An 18,083-nucleotide genomic window follows, 5' to 3' on the forward strand; every position below is an offset into this window, starting at 1 on the left:
AAATGCAAGTGCCCTCTTCCTGAAGGCGTCACTTACAAGTGGCTTCTGACACTGGGAGGTGTGTCTGTGTGCTCTGCTTGCGTGAGAGGCAGGAGGCTTCTGGGTCGAAGCATGCCAACCGTTCTTTGGAATAGGGGGTACTCGGTATCTCCTTGACCCATCTCTGGCCCCTCTCATTGCCATCCTTTGAGTAAGAGGAAAAGTAAACACATCCTGCTACACATCAATAACTATAAATACAATTTTAGAACAACACGCCTGTCCTGATAAATGGGACAAACACCGAAGTCACACGTGTGCATGGGAATACGCACACACGTGTCCACATACGGGAACTCACTGCCAAACCAGCAGACACCGGGCAGAAAAATGTCTCACATCTGACTTACAGCATCACCAGTTGTCAAATTCATGTTTTCATGTAAACTATAGCTCAGTGAAGACACTGAAGAAAAAAATGTAAAGTAAGACAATTAGACACGCGGAGGAAGAAACAGAGGAAAGACAAATATTCCTAAAAAAATGAAAGGTAGAGGGAAAGCAATTCCGCTTTCTGAGCGAGTGCAGGTGTGTGGCATATCCAGAACCGTCTCCATGCGGTAGAGGTTATTACATCAAAGCCAGAACCTGGCTTTGTCCCACAAAACCTTACAGCGATCAGCTCAAGCAAAGTCTAGAGAGCTGTACCCGACCTCAGCTCCTCACTATGGCCCACTCCCCAACTGTGACGAAATCTGAACTAACCAACGTTGAGTCCAAAGCCATGACACCACGACAAGGAAGTGCTTCCCCACCTCAGCCACACTGTCTAAGCGCACACCTACGGAGGAACCTTCCTGTCAGCTTCCCCCAGGACCAGCTGCACAAGCCCGCCCCCCGCCCCGACTCTGGCGTTCCGAGTCTGATTCCAGCCCCGAGTTCCCTTCCTGTCGGTAGGCTGAGACACCATCTCCAAGAAATCACTGCCAGCCTGAAGCTGTCCTACAATCTGAATACCCTGAGGAAACACAACAGTGACAAAGGCGTACGAAAGACAGGACCACATTTTTTAATAGAAGAAGCAAGAGATTTAAAGTTACATTTTAATAAATATAAGAAAGAATAAAAAAATTATAAAAACTATACATTTAACTGAAAGTGTACATATAGACAATTTATACAGAGAACTGTTATTTTAATCGTAGCCTTTCCTGTTCCGTGATGTGTAAGTGCGTGCTCTGCCTGGACAACTCAAGTTCTTAATGGGATAAGTGAGCTTGCTTCTTGCTTGTTAATTTGTCTAACCTCGGCTGGATTGATGACAACGCTACTCTCAGGGGATAATGAATGTTTAAACTGTTCCTGTGTTTTGTTTTAATAACGCTTAGAGTAGAGAACCCAGTCTCGCAGAGGGATGTTGAGGGGAACAGAAGGAGGGATTTTAAAGCAACCTCAGCTAGTTCAGGATACTCATTTTTAACTTTTATCCAAAATGAAGCAAGCGATGCTGTATTTTCAAAATTCGTTTTCAATCCTTCATCAGCAGCCAGCTTCAACAAGTTATCCTGCAGGGTTACAGTTAAATCTAAATTATCTTTTGGCGGAAGAAATGGATTTTGGATCCACGAGTTTCCCACACGCGGATCTTCTTTTGAAGGAAAATACAATTCCAAACAATCCAACAGATTCGTAAGATGTTCACTGATAACTTTCCGCAGATGGACAACATCAAGGTCATTACCTACTTCCTGGATTACTGTTGTTAAATTATGGAACATGTCATAACAATCTGCAGAAACTCTGTTTTTCCAGGCTTCTAACTTCTGTTTTTGCCCTTCAATCTTATCAGCCATTGAAAAGCAGGTTGCATTCTTCCCTTGCATGGAAACGTTAAGATCATTAAAAATACTGAATATATCAGATAAATAAGCAAGTCCGGCTGTCCAATTCACATCTCTGAAAAGCTGGGACCAAACTGGCTTCCTGCTTTGCAGAAACACTAGGAGTTCATTTCGTATTTCAAACATTCTCGACAGAACCTTTCCCCGAGACAACCAGCGCATCTCGGCGTGCAGCAACAGCTGCGTGTGGTCAGCTTCCATGTTGTCGCACAACAAAGAGAACAGTCTTGAATTGAACGCGTTAGACTTGACATAATTCACGATTTTTACCGTGTCAGTGAGCACACTGTTTAGCTCCGCGGACACCTTTCTCATGGCCAGACTTTCTCGATGAATGAAGCAATGTGTTATTTTGCACTCTGGGGCCAGCTCCTTGATCTGGGTCACCACTTCGGAACGCGTTCCTGTCATGGAGGCCGCGCCATCAGAACACACTCCCACACAAAACCTGAACTCCAGACCACACTTGTTGACAACGTAATTCTTCACAGCTTCATACAGCTCCGCGCTAGTCGTGTTTGTCGGTAAAGAGGCTGAAAAGAAGAATTCTTCCTTTATATCATCATCATGTTCGAACCGCACATACACCAGAAGAATGACCATGTTAGCAACGTCTCTGCATTCATCAAGCTGCAACGAAAAGTACTTTGCTGCTTTTATTTGCTCTACAAGTTGGTCCTCCATGTCGCTCGCCAGCTCCTGAATGCGCCGGGCTATGGTGTCATTGGAAAGCGGCACCTGGGCCACCTTCTTGGCTGCGGACTCACCCAGCATCTCCAGGCAGACTTCTCTGATGCAGTCTTTCACCAGCGTCTCCGCGATTGTGTACGGCGTCTTAGACTTGGCTACCGGGAGCGCCACCTTGTAGGACGCCCGCAGAGCACTGATGTTTATGTGAGAAACATTCAGCACCGGCTTTGGCTGGCTTTTTAATTCACTGCTCTTTCTCTCAAAGAATTCTCTCGGTTGCGAACTTACCTCTTTATGTTTTGAATACAAGTGCCGCTTCAGCTTCGATGGTTTCATGGCTTCATTGGCCAGGACGTCTCCACATATAATGCACTGCGGCTTCAGCACTGCGCCATCGATTACGGCTACAAACCCGAACTCGATATACGAGGGGTCATACTTCCGAGTAAAACTTGTGTGAACTCTTCTGGTTTTCCCCTGCTCTGGGCGACTTCCATTGTTACCATTTCTCTTACTACGGCTGCTATATTCAGAAGAGGTATGTTTTTTCTTGACAAAAAAGTCTAGTGAGGCTTGTTTCGCCATCTGCAAATTAGGATTAAAAATAAATAATACAAATTTTACTTTCCTCCTTTTTCTGGTAACAAACTACAGATTAAAAACTATGCTTGATTAAAAACTTAAAAATGGTTTTAAAATTAAGTTACGAAGGTAAATAAAGGTTTACATGTTTCCGAGTTACAGCAGACAGACTGGCCATCAGACATCACATGCTGTCACTGTGCCTGACCTTGTGTACCTCCCAGCATGAGGACTGGCCCCAAGAGGTCAGTGACCCCCAATCCCACCCGTGTTCTATTCAAAATCACGAGTTCGGGAATCACATGCCTGGGTGCTACAGCAACGTCAAATTGTTCTAACTCCTCCTTAATGTACTTACCACTCTGTGAACTAGTGGAAACCGTCTGCAGACCAGAGCTGGTCTGAAGATCACACTCCAGGCACCACTGACCCAAATCATGGGTAGCCTCCATATTTGGAAACTCTAAATTCCACACACAGTAACTCTACTTTATAAAACCTGCTGATTTCAAACACATCTCTTTGGCCTTATCTCATGCTCTCCATTTAAATCTGTAAACAGCTTTTCTCAACACAAACATCTCACAATCTCATGTCTCATATGAGATACCTCACTATCAAACTGATCATCCCTCCCCCTAAATACTTCTTCACTTGTCCTGAGAAGCCCTTTCCTAGCTTACCTCCCCACCCAAACTCACAAGCAATTACAACAAAGTAACATTAAGTCCGGCTTTTCCCACATTCATCCTCCTGGAGAAACGCACCCTTAGCTTTCCCACCCCGCCCCCCAGGAAATGCCTGACACCAGAAAGGAGTAGAAAGAGATACTGTCAATAACCCCAGACAACATACCAAGCAGGATTCAAGGTTATAACTTCCAACCTGCAAAAAGCTGTTGGGGGGGTGGCACATTAACAGTAATGGGGTTTTTCTCTCTGGAGAAAACAAAATCAAGTTGGCCACGTGTGCTTCAGCGTCTCCAGCATGCCCAAACACCCTCCCCTGCGAGCACGTGGGCAGTAACGAAGCTCTTGCCTGCCCTGATCTGCAGCAGATGCTCGGACTCTTACCCAATCTCCTACGTCGTCTGAGGGAAATGGTGTCTCTGACGGCTTCAGCATTTTGAAAGGCTGACCGGTCAAACTTCTTTGGGTCTCGTCATGCTTCCTTTTCATTGTTGTGGTCTTGTAGCAGAGGCTGCACGTCATTCTGTGATGACAGTCCTCGGGGTCCTGCTGGCGGGGCACTCCACACACCGCATGGACGTTTCCATCACATGATACGCAACTATGAGCACCCGAGCATTCCTTCTCACACACCACACAGGGTACGAATCTTAGTCTGTTTTCAGGAAGCTTCTTCACGGCCCCAGTGGGAGGAATAGAAAGATGGTCTTCAAGGTCACTGCTGTCCGTGCCAGTCTCCATGCTCTCTTCACACTGTGCTCCTGCTGCACTTTGTTCTGATCCGTTTTCTGGACTCAGGCTAGCAGGAGGGTCTTCGGGTAACTGGGAATGACACAGGCCTAGTTTAGCTTCGGAGCTCCAGGTGCCTTCACGTGGAGTCTGCTGCATGCCTCGGTGATAGGGCTGATTCTGGGTCATCTGAATGAACCACAAAAATTCAGCCCAGTGTGATGACTGGTGAGTTTGCATCCAGGAGATAATCCTAGTTTGGATATCCTCATTAGTTTGATTCACAGAACTTTGGCTTTGACAAGGTAGAGGCTTCCCATGGACAATTTTTAATTCTGGCCAAATATTACTGAGTTCACTGACAACCTGGCTTGAAAATTCCCTCCCATTGTCAGATTGTAGGACACTGGGTGCTCCAATAATAGTAAAAATATCTAAAAGGGCATGTGCAACTTCCTTAGGCTTTTTAGATTTTAGTGACCGCAAGAAACTCAACTTTGTACGAAGGTCTTGATAATGCATAATAAATTTATACTCCCCATCGGGATTCAACTGCATGTCTATAAGATCCACTTGGCATCTCGAATTCACTTCCTTCATTGGCTTTGATGTTAGAACTTTCTTGAGTTTCGCATTTTTCTGTTGGCATGCTCTGCAGAGTGTCAGGTATAGCATTATAACTTCCTTTGTGATGTTCCTATATTTTGCTTGTAACTCTTTCTCCATGCGGGTACGCCCGCCATGTCCAATGCTGAGATGGGTATCATGCAGAATGTCAAATAACTCCTCGCTATGTAAGTAATACCGCACTTTGTCTGTTTCCCCATTTGTAGCCTCAATCAGCTTCTCATTTCCTTGCACGAGGATCACATCAAATCTAGCTAAGCGACGATAGTCTACAGATTCCTTTCTTGCCTTCGCTTTTGCCTCTTTCACTTCCCTTATTAACTGACAGTACTTTGCTTTAGAAAATATCTTGGTATTATTACTTTTGTTTTCCAGTAACACTGCTAAGCTTCTGAAGAACTTCTCTCTCATGTTTTCTGGTTCAATTTCTGGTTCATTAGTGTCTAAACTACTGGGGTTATCATCACCCATGCTTTGAGACATCATGGAAAGCCACAAGAATGACCCTACAATATAAAGAAAAAACCAATTAGAATATTTGGGAATATAATTTGAAATATATATACTGCCCAAGTAGCCACTAGAGTTTGGGGTAGAAAGAGAGGCTACGAGCACAAAAGTTGGGGAAATTCGATTTTGGTTAGAGTCCAGCCTTGGAGGAACAGAAGGTAAACGAGGAACCCCTGCCAGGAACAAAAAGTTGTGACAGAGTAAAGAGCAGAAAGCCACGATGTGATTTTCTAGAGCAGTATCTGGCATTAGCCTTGAAGTAAAACACTGTTTTATGTAAAATAAGAAGTAAATTGATGTTATTTATTTACTAACAAAAAAAACCTTTTTTTTTTTCCTGGCTAGAAAAGGCTCAGCAATACAGCAATGGATTTTTTAAAGATTTATTTATTTATTTGAATGGGAGAAAAAGAGAGAGATAGAGAGAGAGAAAGAGCACGCGAGCCGGGGGAGGGGCAGAGAGAGAAGCAGACTCCCCGCTGAGGAGGGAGCCCCTCACCACTGTCCCGCAGTGACTGGTGTGGATCTGGAGAGTCACATTCCATTCCGTCTTCCACATGCTGGAGCTGGGCACCGAAGGACTCCTTCGCGGTCTCCACAGGAGTCATTTCCTCCACAGGAATTTCTGGCCCATCTGTGCGCTGTGGGACCTGAGGACAAACAGGTACATCTGGAAATTAATATATGTGATCATTGCACAAACCTCAGAACATTCTTCTACTGAATAGAACATAAGAAGAAAAAAGTCTTCACTGGATTCTTAAGAGGAATCCAAGAGGGAACAAGAAGAGAGAAAAATTCTGGGACTGACAAAGCCAAAGCTATACAACAGCAACTGTCCCCACTGGACAGAAGTTGCTGCTCATCCCTGTGGTTTCTGATGGGGGATAACAACAGAAACCCATGAAAGAAATCCTCCCTAAATCATGATAATTAAAAGAAAGCTGTAAATGGATTTCAGTGTGCGCAATTAAAAATAAATATTTGAGGTGAGGCTATGCAAGTTACCTAAGAGTTACTAATGAGCTATTCAACCCAAAAAGGAATCTGCCAGTTGTTTTAGAATAAATGTGGAAAACACTATGGGGAAAGAAGCCAATCATTTTGGATCACTGGGTTGGGTGAAAAAGAAAACATTATCTTCTCCTTACACTAATCATCTCATATATGGTTTGTAATTAAATTTCCCTAACTGTCCCCAAATATATTTTATGGTTTTTTTAACTCTGTGAAACGATATTTATATATTGTTTTTTGTTATTTTATCTTTTGGTTCTTTTAATCTAAAATAGTTTCCTGCCTTTTTATGACATTCAATTTTTGTAAAGTCAGAGCCAGTTATGTTACAGAATCTCCACATTAGGGATCTGTCTTACTCTTCCTTCGCACGTGGACTCTGGTGAGTGATTTCTGGAAGAATACTAGGTAAGTGCTGTGTGCTGCTGTGGCGTGTCATGGGCACACACTGTCGAGTTACTGCATTATGGATAATGCTCACCTTGGTCACTTAGCTCAGGTAGTGGCCTCCAGCTCTATCCATTCACGTTTCCCACTGTAATTAGTAAGTCAGCTGCGGGGTCATAGTGTAGAACTACGTTCGTAAATAGCTATTCCTCAATGGTTTTAGCATTCACTGATAATTCTGGTCCATTTTTATACTGGGGGTTGCAAAATGGTGACTGCCTGCCTTTACAATTCCTTCTACATTTACTAGCCAGCAATCTTCTATAAAGAGGTTTCTGTCTGTCTGTCTGTCTCTCTCTGTGTCAGGGAGGGAGAGCAGGCGTGCGCACTGCATGGGGCAGGGGAGAGGGAGGGAGAGAACCTTTGGCAGGCTCCATGCTCAGCGCAGAGCCTGTGGGGAATGGCGGGGGCTTCATCTCATGACCCTAAGGTCAGTCATGACCTGGGCCAAAAGCATGAGTCGGACGCTTACCCGATGGAACCGCCCAGGCACCCCGTCTCTCATCTTAAACATCTGTGCAGACTTGGTAGCCCACTGCATCCTCACTCACCTGGACCTTAAACTGCCTCCCACTCAGCTCCCCACGTCCCGATCATCAGGGTCCTGCATCCTTGGCACGGGACCCCACTCCTGTTTTCAGCATATCTGTGCTTTCCAGAACAACACACACCCAGACCACATGGCATTTCCCCGGTCCTGATCTAGTTTCAACGGTCTCCCCAAGGAGGCTCGATTCATTTCCGAGCGATGGTGCTGGTAACAGGCTGAGCTGCAGCGGGGCTCACTGTCCCGGTGCACCACCCCGTCCCGGCCCTGCCACGGACAGAGCTGGTAAGGGCATTTGTAGGTTATCGTGAATTCAATCCCATTTCAACACCGCACTTCAGCTATCCATACTCCATTTTAACATCTCCTTCCTGCACACCTCCTTCCTGAACACCACCCCGTTCAATCCAGTTTGCATCTACTGTTAGTTATTAATTTGATACACGGTTGAGTGTATCTGTTTCTGTGTTTGTTTAATCATTTTGAATGTAATATTGCTTTTTAAATATTTAAAACATTTACATGCTATGGAAAAAATCAAAATATATATTCAGAGAAGTCTTGCTCCTATTCTACTCCACCCCCACTCCCATAAGAAGCCATTTTTGGGGACACCTTGGGGGCTCAGTCAGTTAAGCATCTGCCTTCAGCTCAGGTCATGATCCCAGGGTCCTGGGATCGAGCCCCACATAGGCTCCCTGCTCAGCGGGGGGCCTGCTTCTCCCTCTGCCTGCTGTTCCCCTGCTTGTGCATGTGTGCACTCGCTCGCGCTCTCTCTCACAAATAAATAAAAGTCTTTAAAAAAAATAAAATAGAGCAAGAATGAAAGTTACTTAAAAAAAAAAAAAAGAAAGAAAAAAGAAAGTTGTCATCTCCCTAAGCAGAGAAACTCTCGTTTGTATCTACCTAATAGACCTCACAGTGACAAGAACACAAAACACGCCGCTCGGCCTTTCAGGGTGGGCTCCTTCCAGCGGGGGCGGCCTGGCCACCACACGTTCCTGCCAAGCCTGCTGTCTTGCACAACGGCCTTGCAGAAGCCCCAGTGCGATCAACACAAGCGTCCACAGGCTGCCTCGCCAAATGTTCTTGAGGCCAAAACAAAGACAACATCCGCTCTATCGGTACAGAACCCCGTGTGGGGACCTCACCAATCCGCGCTCTGCCATACACCCAGCGTGTTATTCACGCTCTGCATCTCACTGGCAAAACCCAAGGAAAAGCCAGCTCCTCCTTTGGGGCAGGGTATTTGCAAACTCGGTTAATTCTGAACGTTTCCCTCCCCAGGTCTTCCCTTTACAAAAAGAATTCCTCATTCACATGACCCATGAAACTAAAAATGTGCATTTAGTCAAATACCCTAGACCATCATACAGGAAACATCACGGTGGGATAAAAATCTTTTAATTAATACAATTTTTAAAGATTTATTTCAGAGAAAGAGCGCGTGCACATGTGATGGGGGGAGAGGCAGAGGGAGAGAGACTCTCCAGCAGCCTGCACGCTCCGAGCGGGGCCCACGTGGGGCTCGATCTCAGCACCCGGAGGTCAAGGGTCGGCTGCTCAGCCACCTCGTAATTAATACAGTTTTTAGTTGGAGTATTATATGCTTAGGAAAACACAGAGCTCGTAAGCGTAGAGCTCGATGATCTACCACGAAGTAAACCACCTAGAACACGATCAGCCTCTCAGAAGGCTCCCTGTGCCGCACCCTCTCCCCCCAAAGTAAGTCCCACTCTGACACGGATCCCCACAGAGGCATTTTGCTTTTTGCACTTTATAGAAACAAAATCATACAACGTGCATTTATTTTTGTTGGCTTCTTTGTTCAACATCATGTTTGTGAAATGCATCCACACTTTCGAACGTGGTCGTCCATTTATTTTCACTGTTGTACAGTATCCGACGGTACAAACACACCGTAACTACGTGCCCCTGTCCCATTTCTAGTAGTCATTTCAGTTGTTCAGAGTCTCTGGCAATTATAATAATGCTGCTACGAGCATTATTTTACATGTCTTCAGAAGTGTCTATTGTAGACACATACCTAGGACTAGGTTTGTTAGATCAGAGCATGGTTAGACATGGTAGGTATTTCCAAAGTGGCCAAAAAAACTTGTCCTACCAGGACATAAGCATTCGGAAAGTGGCTCAATGTCCTTACCAAAATTTGGTCATGTCAGCACTTTTAATCCAAGCTGGTTGGAATAAAGTGGTACCACACGTTGTTTTAATTTGCACTTTTCTGATTAGTAAGATTGAGTCATTGCTTTACAGTTTTACTGGCTAGTTATCTTTTTTTTGTACAGTGCATGGTTGAGTCTTTTGTTGATGTTTTTATTGGGGTTACATGTCCTCTTGCTTACTGATTTGCAGGACATCATATGCTCAGGTATGAGATTTCTACATGCAGTCTGGATCTGGCAGAGGGAAAACGTTAAGGCCGGGAGATCTTACTGTGTGGAATGGATGCTTTCACGGACGTCTGACCTTGTGCTGAGATTTTCAATGCTACGGTGTAAATATACATATAACATTTTTATATAACATTACATTCACTTTACTAGATATTAGTGGCATCTCATCATTTCCTATGCTAAATGCTATTACGATTTTTAAAAATAGAAAAGGAAAAAGAGTCCATTCCAACATTCAGACATCAGCTAGTGAGATGTTATGCTTTAAAATGTACAGATTACAACTTTATATTCATCAGCAATCTCCATGAATAGAAACACTTTTGTTTCTGATATTGTCATCCTAGTCTCTCAAAATTTATCAACTGAAAAAAGAAGTTTCTGAGATGGCTCCAGATGCCACATTTATGTTTAAAACAGAAGTGGGAAAATACAGAACTGAACATATCTGCCGCATTTTACAAGAAAAATAAAAGACTTCCCAGAAACTCCCAGAAAACATGCCTATTCCCCGCCCTCCCCGCCCCCCACCCGAGCTAAGCAGCACAGCCAACTCAAGTACAAGGAAACCCGGAAAAGCATTTAGGAAGGGACACCTGCTGCCATGGGCAGAATCACCGTGTCTTAAGGAGGGCAAAGGGGAGGACGGACGCAGGTGCCCCCCGTACGAGAGCAGAGCGGTCCTATGGAAAGTACGGTAAGCAAAATGGCACACAGCAGTCTCCCCACTTCGCCAGCTCACCCAGGGCCGCTTCGCCTGTGAAAGGACTGCATTCATTCCTGTTTTCTCACCAGAAGAAATCCAAAGAGGATTTTCATTTTTATGAAAAGGAGCCATTCCTGTTCTAATGCAGGTTTTGTAAAATCAAGTGGCGTCAAGTGGGGAAGAGAGAAACATTCTGAAGCAGGGACACCTGTGTCCAGTGGGCAGCCAAACATGCCTGCAACGATGACATTTCCCCCTTCCTCCAGAAATCACACAGGAACAAGAAAAATGAGAAACATGTATGCAAACGTAATATTCTGTAAGACTAGGGAGACACCTATAATCCTGAATCGTATGAAAATCTACCAAATGTGAACATTACCCAGAACTGACCGAGCACCAAGGCCTACCACGGCTACATTTTTCAACAAAGCGAAAAAAGGAGAATTCTACAGTAACAGGCCATCTTACAGGAAAAACCAATATTGCTTATTTGAAACAAAGGGAGAAGATATGTAGGATACAGGTAAGAGACTGCTTAGACAGGCATCTACCGCAGAATATGTGAACTCATGAGAAAACATGCATTCTGCAAAGCTTCACAGAAAATAACAAGGTTTATGGAAAAAATAAAGTTGCAGGACAGACCACTGAACATCTAGACAACTTTGTCACCAAAGCGCCCGTAAAACTATAGCAATTCTAGTAAAAATAAAAGCATTAAAAACATAGTCGAAAAGACATTGTAAAGAATGGCTACATTTCCTGCAGGACTTTACCCTATGAAGGGGAAGCTACGGTGTGGGAAAGAGGTGCGGGGACAGGGTGCAGCAGGGGCAGAGACACCGCCTTCAGAAGTCCAACCGCGGAAGCCTTTGCTCGTTTGCCAAGAAATGTGCTGATTTCAGAAGATACACAGAAGCTGTCCTGGCTCATCGCCTTGTTTTCATGTCTCGGGCACTGACTGATAAGCAGATACCCAGTCTGTGCTGCTTAAACATTTTCCGTCATTCATAAATCACAGCTCCTATGGCTCCAAATCGGAGCTTGCACACAAGTGCGAAGCCCGAAGCCCGTGTGATCCGCATTGTCCTTGGCCCGCTGCAACGCCCACTCCATCGCCGGAAGCAGAAAGCGATGGAGCCACAAACGACTTCTTCCACACCTCCCTTCTGTGCCCCAGTGACCAAGCGCAGCAGCCCCCACAGGACGAGGGCTTCTGCGCGGGACCACCGCAGCTCCCCGGACCTTCACCGCCCACTCATCAGATGAGCGGCCTCCAACAGAGCGACACAGCTGTGCTTTGCTTTGGGAGAGCTCTTGGAAAGCTCACAGCTCTTGAGAAGGCTCATGGCCTCTGGACTCAGGAACTGAATCAGGGAGAACATCATGTTACCTGGCAAATAAGCAGGTTTTTGTGATGTCATTCCAAACCTCTCCAATAATCTCAAGGGCAAGTTTAATGTTGAACTGATTCCAGAATGCAAAAACTGTGTATGCATTTCACCCCCTTGTAGGTGCAAGAAACATCTTGAATATTCTCCTTAAGCAATAAGCCTTAAAGGCTGAGCTCACACCCTGATCAAGGGGCTGGAGTACCAAAGTTGTATTAAGAAGGGAAAAGAGAATTTTAATATTTGAAGAAAGCTCAGGATTTGTTGGAAGATGGCTTGGATGGCTTATAATTCCCTGAATCGAAAGAATTTTGAAACATAATTTTTTTTCCTCCTGTAGTTACTTTATTTTATTTTTTTTAAAGATTTTATTTGTTTATTTGACAGACAGAAATCACAAATAGGCAGAGAGACAGTCAGAAAGAGAGGAGGAAGCAGGCCTCCGGCTGAACAGAAAGCCCGATGCGGGGCTCGATCCCAGGACCCGGGATCATGACCTGAGCCGAAGGCAGAGGCTTTAACCCACTGAGCCACCCAGTCGCCCCTGTAGTTATTTTTTTAAACCATCTACAAAAACATCACCTGGAAGACCAGTAAGTATCTACACTGTCAGGCAGCCTCTCTTGCTAAAGCTACAGTAGGCTCGTCTTTGAGACTCCTTTCAAAGCTCGTGCGTGGGCAGTGTGCTCACAACCAGCTTCAGCTTTATAGCCCCACCAGGATTTGAACCCAACATCACACCAGATGATCTCTGTGACCTTCAGCCCTCGAGAGTGCGTTTCTTCCTTCAGGATACAGGCTCTCGAGGGAATCCACTTCCAATAGAGACTGGTTTCATCAAAATTAAAAATCTGATCCCGGGTACAGCCTTCCTCATCAGTCAACTTTCTTAACACTGGGGAACTGTCTACACTTCTCTCACATGCACTCACAGCCTCACCGAGAGCTTAACATGGCGGAAGGCATGGCGGTTCTTGAAGTCACGGAACAAACACTGCTTCTTCCAGATGAAGGCACTTCTGCAGGAGTTCCAGTTTTTTTTAAGGTCTTTTCTTAAGGTCTTCATAAACTGCTAAGGCCTTCTCTTTGTTCTGAGAAAGGCTGCCTCCGACTGCTTCTGTGTCTGGTACTCAATCCACACACCTGACAGGTGCTCCTGTCTTCCATTTCCTCACGCTCATTCTAGCAAACTCTGTAGCACTGGCCCGGTTCCAGGGAGGTGACTCTCCTTATCTTCCCAGCACTGCCTCTGACTCCTTTATGCCACCGGCATGCACGGTCAATGTCACAGGTTTTTCCCTTTTTTTTCAGGGCGCTTTATAATTTTGAGCTTTCCTGAGGTTAAGCTTTTCTTCCGTTACGGTCACTAGCAGAAATTTTATCACCAGCATGCCCCTGAGGCACCCGTAAACCCCCGTGCTTGCTCATTTTCTGGAACACAAAAAAGTTTAACAAAAGATGCACGAAGACAGGAGGGAACCATGCAAATAAGCATTTCCAAAACCGAGAGTGCGGCTGTGAGAGCCCAGAGGAAGGGTGTGGAGGTGAGTGGGCCCTGGGCACGGTGCTGTTGGCCTTCACAATGGGCTGCATTCCACTATCGTCAGGTGCTCTTACCCGGCGGCCCAAAACATGTACTTGCTGGTAAAATTCGTGTGCAAGTCAGCACGTCTTCATGACATGGACTCACATTCCCATGGGTCGGTCTCGTATGAAAGCTTTCCATTTCTGAGAAGCGTGCTGTAGCGCTTCCGACTGTGTACATGAAATGCTCACCTTCCAAGGGCTCAGATCAGTGCATGGACCGTATCACTAGAGACACGTCCGAGGGTCTGGCAATACCCATAATGGTCAACGATTACGGTCCTAAAAGGAAGGCATACTCTCTTAGAAATAACCTCTAGTGTGATGGGTAAAGACCAAACGCTGGGTTCAACACACTTTGCATGCCAACTACTCCACGTACCAGGAAGTATCTAGAAAATAACGCCGTGAGTCTCTCTGTTGTACGGATGAACACAATGAAGCCCAGAGAAGGTGTGACAGGTCCAAGGTGACATGGCTTGTTAGTGACAGGGCCTACTATGGAACCCAAATCTCCTCATTCACCGTTTCTGGACAATTCTATCACATTTGGCTGCTTCTCTACTTGTCTCTCCTAGAGGGTATTCCTCCCGTTCTTTTACTGCTTTGTTTTCATATACAGCTAGGGTGTGGGCACCACAAGAGCTCACCATAAGAGATTAAAACTCACAGTCACTAAATAAAATACATTGCTTACTGGTAAGCAATAGATCAGGGATCCTGTGTGGTTACATCACCTGCGTATCTGGATCAGCTATCACTTACATCGACACGGTTATCCACGAGGGCCAGTGTATTCCTCGGCACCAGTGATCCACGGATAATGCACCCACCTGCGTGACGCCGACCACGCGACTTCCCCCTTGGACCCGCACACTCAAACTCTCCCTGAAAGCTGGGGCCCGGCCATCTCTCACCTGCTGTCGAGGCTCATCCAGCTCCCTCTCCAGGTCCTCCAGCACGGCCACCGCCTGCTCCCCGCTCTCCGGCTGCTGCTCCCGCACCCAGGCCTGCAGCTCCTCGGGCAGGATGGTCAGGAACTGCTCCAGCACCAGCAGCTCCACGATCTGCTCCTTGCTGTGCGTCTCGGGCCGCAGCCACTGGCGGCAGAGCTCCCGCAGCCGGCTCAGCGCCTCGCGGGGCCCCGGGGTCTCCTGGTAGCAGAACTGCCGGAAGCGCAGGCGGCAGAGCTCCCGGGTGAGAGACACATTCTTGTGCAGGCAGGACTCTTGATCCCAAACGTGGTCCTCCTCTTTAACCTTCACTCTGATAATCTCCCCACGCTCCCCCGCAGCCCGGCCAGCCAGGGCCGGGAGAACCCCGGAGGCCGTGGCCATCCCGAGACCCCGCAGCGCAGCGCGCAGCTCACCGCACCGGGGTCTCACCGCACCAGGGTCTCACCGGTGCGCACCCGGGTCTCACCGCACCCGGGGTCCCGGCAGGTGCGCGCCGCCCCCGCGCTCCGTCCGGCACGTTTCCGTGAACACAGGCCGACGGCGGCCGCGGAGCGCGAGGACTCGTGTCCGTGACAGCGCTGGGCAGTCACCGGAGCGAGTCCCTGCGGCGGGAGGCCCGGCCCCGCGCGGACCGGAAGCGGCGAGCACCCGACGGCGCGCTGCGGGCCCCGGGGGCGGACACGCCGAAACCCGACGGGCCCGCGGCCGCTGCTGGCCTCATGACGCCTGCGCCCCGGCAAGGCGCTCCGGAGCCGAACCCGGCGGCCGCTCGCACACCCGAGCTCTCCCCGCAGCCGCTGCTCCCGCCTCCGAGAAGCGCGGGCCCAGGGCCAGCCTCCCCGCCCGCGGGCTCCCGGACGCGCCCGCCGCCGCCCGCACGACCCTGCCGGCCGGCGCGCACTTCCGGTCCGCTCTAGGACTCCGGGCGGTGCGAGCTCTCGGTGGTCGTCGCCGCGGGCCGCCGCGCCCCGGAGCCGGCTGCCCCGCCCTCCGCCGCGCGACCCACGCGCTCCAGGCGGCTCTGGGTTTCCTGCGCAGCGTAAGCTGGGGCGAGGGCAGCGCTGCAGCGCACGCCACTGCCGCGAGTTTGCGGGTTGCGCCCCGCCTCCCTCCGCAGGCGCCGCCAGCCAGGCTGGAGAAGGAGCTAAAACATCTGGTGTCGTCGCTCCATCTCACCGGCGGGGAGGCAGCCGACCCGCAGCGGGGGCGCTTTCCCCGGCGACGGCGAGTCCCCTCCCGGGAGCGCGGAGACCTGCCGGCCGCCGCGTGTTCCCTGGGGCCGCGCGCTCCGCAGCCAGGGCGGCGGCAGGTGCGCGCCACGGCGGGGCTGGAGAGGCGGGGCGCAGCCGGGAAGGGCTGGGTGGGCGCCCGGCGCGGGAGGCCTGGGAGCCCCCGCAGCTCCGCGGTGCCCGCCCTGGTTCCTCTTCCCCTTCCCCATCCAGCCGGCCCCCGTCCGGGTTATCAGCCTCAGTGAACAATACAGCCCCGAGGAGGGTTTGCTGAATGGCTGGATGGCTCCCCCTCTCCATTCTTTCCTTCTGCTTGGTCCCCTCCGATGACTCACATGTTGGCATTTCTGATTCAAGAGGCTTTGAAGAATCAGGACATTTCTTTTGGAAATCTCTAAATTAAAAATTCTTGCCCTTAGCTTCTGTTAATGGTCTTGAGTGAGTCCCTAAACCCAGTGAAATTGTATATAAGATTTTTGCTTCTGTGCCCTGGAAGCATCATCGGATCTTCAAAGGAGCCTCCCCAGTTTCCTAGGCACTGTTAACGTGTTGCATTTGTCTTTCGTGGTTTCCCCCTAGCCAACTGCTCATCTTTGCAGTAATAGGTTCCATCTTCTATCCCTTTCATTTTCTGTATCCTTATGATCACACCCGCGCTGAGCGCAGTACGCGGTCAACATGGAGTAAACAAGACTTCTAAATCTTCTACCGAAGGGTGTTAATTTTTTGGTAGTTTTTCACTTTTAATATCTACAGTGATATACACCTGTAAACAAAATAAGAAAAAATATATCGAAAAGGTGAACATGGCAAAAAATGAAAAGCTCCTTTATCCCCCAATTCCGTTTCTGGGCTCCTGGGCGGCTCAGTCGTTAAGCGGCTGCCTTCGGCTCAGATCATCCCAGGGTAGTGGGATCCAGGCCTATGCCTGGCTCCCTGCTAGGTGGAAAGCCTGCTTCTCCCTTTCCTGCTCCCCCCTGCTTGTGTTCCCTCTCTGTGTGTGTCTCTGTCTGTCAAATAAATATAATAAAATCTTTTTTTTAATCTAAGGTGATACACACCTGTAAACAACAACAACAAAAAATATATTGAAAAGGTGAACACAGCAAAAAATGAAAAGCTCCTCTATCCTCCAATTCCATTTCTCAGAAAAATTCATACTGAGTTTGGTATATATTCCTCAAATCTATTTAAAAATGAATACATAAACTCACAAATTAAAACTTATAAAAATTACCTCATGCTATATATTACAATTGAGAAATTGCTGGGTTTTGATTTAAAGCAAATCCTCTCCCCAAACTGCCAAGCCAACATGTGGGTACCCACCTCTAGCCCAGGCTTTTTAGTATCTGGCTATTATTCCCATTAAGTGAATGAGCACATTTTCAGATTTCTGATATTGCCAAATACTACAATGAACATTCTTAAATATTTTTAATTTTTTTGTACTTAAAGAAAAATTGTTGAGGGAGATCACTCTGAATGATATTGCCAAACAGCCCCTCAGAGAAGTATTTATCATGACCCCTCACTTGCACAGGCCCTTTGCAAGACCCAGGAAGGGGTAGCCCTGGATGAAACGCTTTTATAGAAGGGCCAAAGTATATTATAATGGAAATTAGTTAAGACTGCCCCCTCTTTCTACTGCAGTGTATCCTCAGATATATTGTATAAGCCTTAGAGTGGCTGTATCTAATTGCATTGGTAACTGTATTCTTTTTCTTAAACAGGGGCCCTCTAAGGTGCCTGGGCTGCAGACCTCACAAAGTCGGGATAGCAGCAGAAGTGGGCTGGAGAGTGCCCCAAATGCCTTGAGTTCTGTTTCGCTCATTGCCTCTTCAGCGACAACACGGCATCAGATTTCATTATCAGCTTGTTCCCAGGGAAGCCCGACTCACCTCTGGGTTGGAGTTACTGCATTTATTCCGAGGAGATAATTAACCACGGCTGTGGATAGATGTGTTCACCTTTCCCGTCAGCCCGTGGAGTAGCCGCCAGCACCCTGGACTTGGAACCCTCAAGCTGGGTTGAGACTGGCTTGATGCCACCTCTCAGGAAGCACATCTTACACTTTAT

At 47.6% G+C, this 18,083-nt stretch overlaps 1 protein-coding gene across 2 annotated transcripts; it reads right to left on the reverse strand.

Annotated features, from left to right (window-relative positions):
* Positions 1 to 1,093: 1,093 nt before the first annotated feature.
* ZBED9 (zinc finger BED-type containing 9) lies at positions 1,094 to 15,228 on the reverse strand. 2 transcript variants are annotated; one of them, XM_032847811.1, is made up of 4 exons: positions 14,737 to 15,228; positions 6,210 to 6,357; positions 4,226 to 5,703; positions 1,094 to 3,155 (listed from the first exon to the last, which is right to left on the reverse strand). In XM_032847811.1, exons 1-4 carry the CDS (start codon positions 15,154 to 15,156, stop codon positions 1,239 to 1,241), a joined length of 3,963 nt encoding a protein of 1,320 aa, XP_032703702.1. In that variant the 5' UTR covers positions 15,157 to 15,228; the 3' UTR covers positions 1,094 to 1,238. The 2 variants fall into 2 exon arrangements, with proteins under 2 accessions (XP_032703702.1, XP_032703701.1); XM_032847810.1 differs by having other exon boundaries at positions 6,207 to 6,357.
* Between the last annotated feature and the right edge of the window lie 2,855 nt (positions 15,229 to 18,083).

Source organism: Lontra canadensis, unplaced genomic scaffold, assembly GCF_010015895.1.
Source record: "Lontra canadensis isolate GAN:19392208 unplaced genomic scaffold, GSC_riverotter_1.0 scaffold194, whole genome shotgun sequence".
NCBI lineage: Eukaryota > Metazoa > Chordata > Mammalia > Carnivora > Mustelidae > Lontra > Lontra canadensis.

What these genes read in the sequence shown, in the direction of transcription:
- ZBED9 (XM_032847810.1), bottom strand. Translation starts at nt 15,156, where the DNA reads ATGGCCACGGCCTCCGGGGTTCTCCCGGCCCTGGCTGGCCGGGCTGCG. An exon ending in CCAGTCACTGCGGGACAGTG is followed by an intron (nt 5,704 to 6,206) that starts GTGAGGGGCTCC and finishes TTTATATTGTAG; the next exon opens with GGTCATTCTTGTGGCTTTCC. An exon ending in CAGACGACGTAGGAGATTGG is followed by an intron (nt 3,156 to 4,225) that starts GTAAGAGTCCGA and finishes CCTAATTTGCAG; the next exon opens with ATGGCGAAACAAGCCTCACT.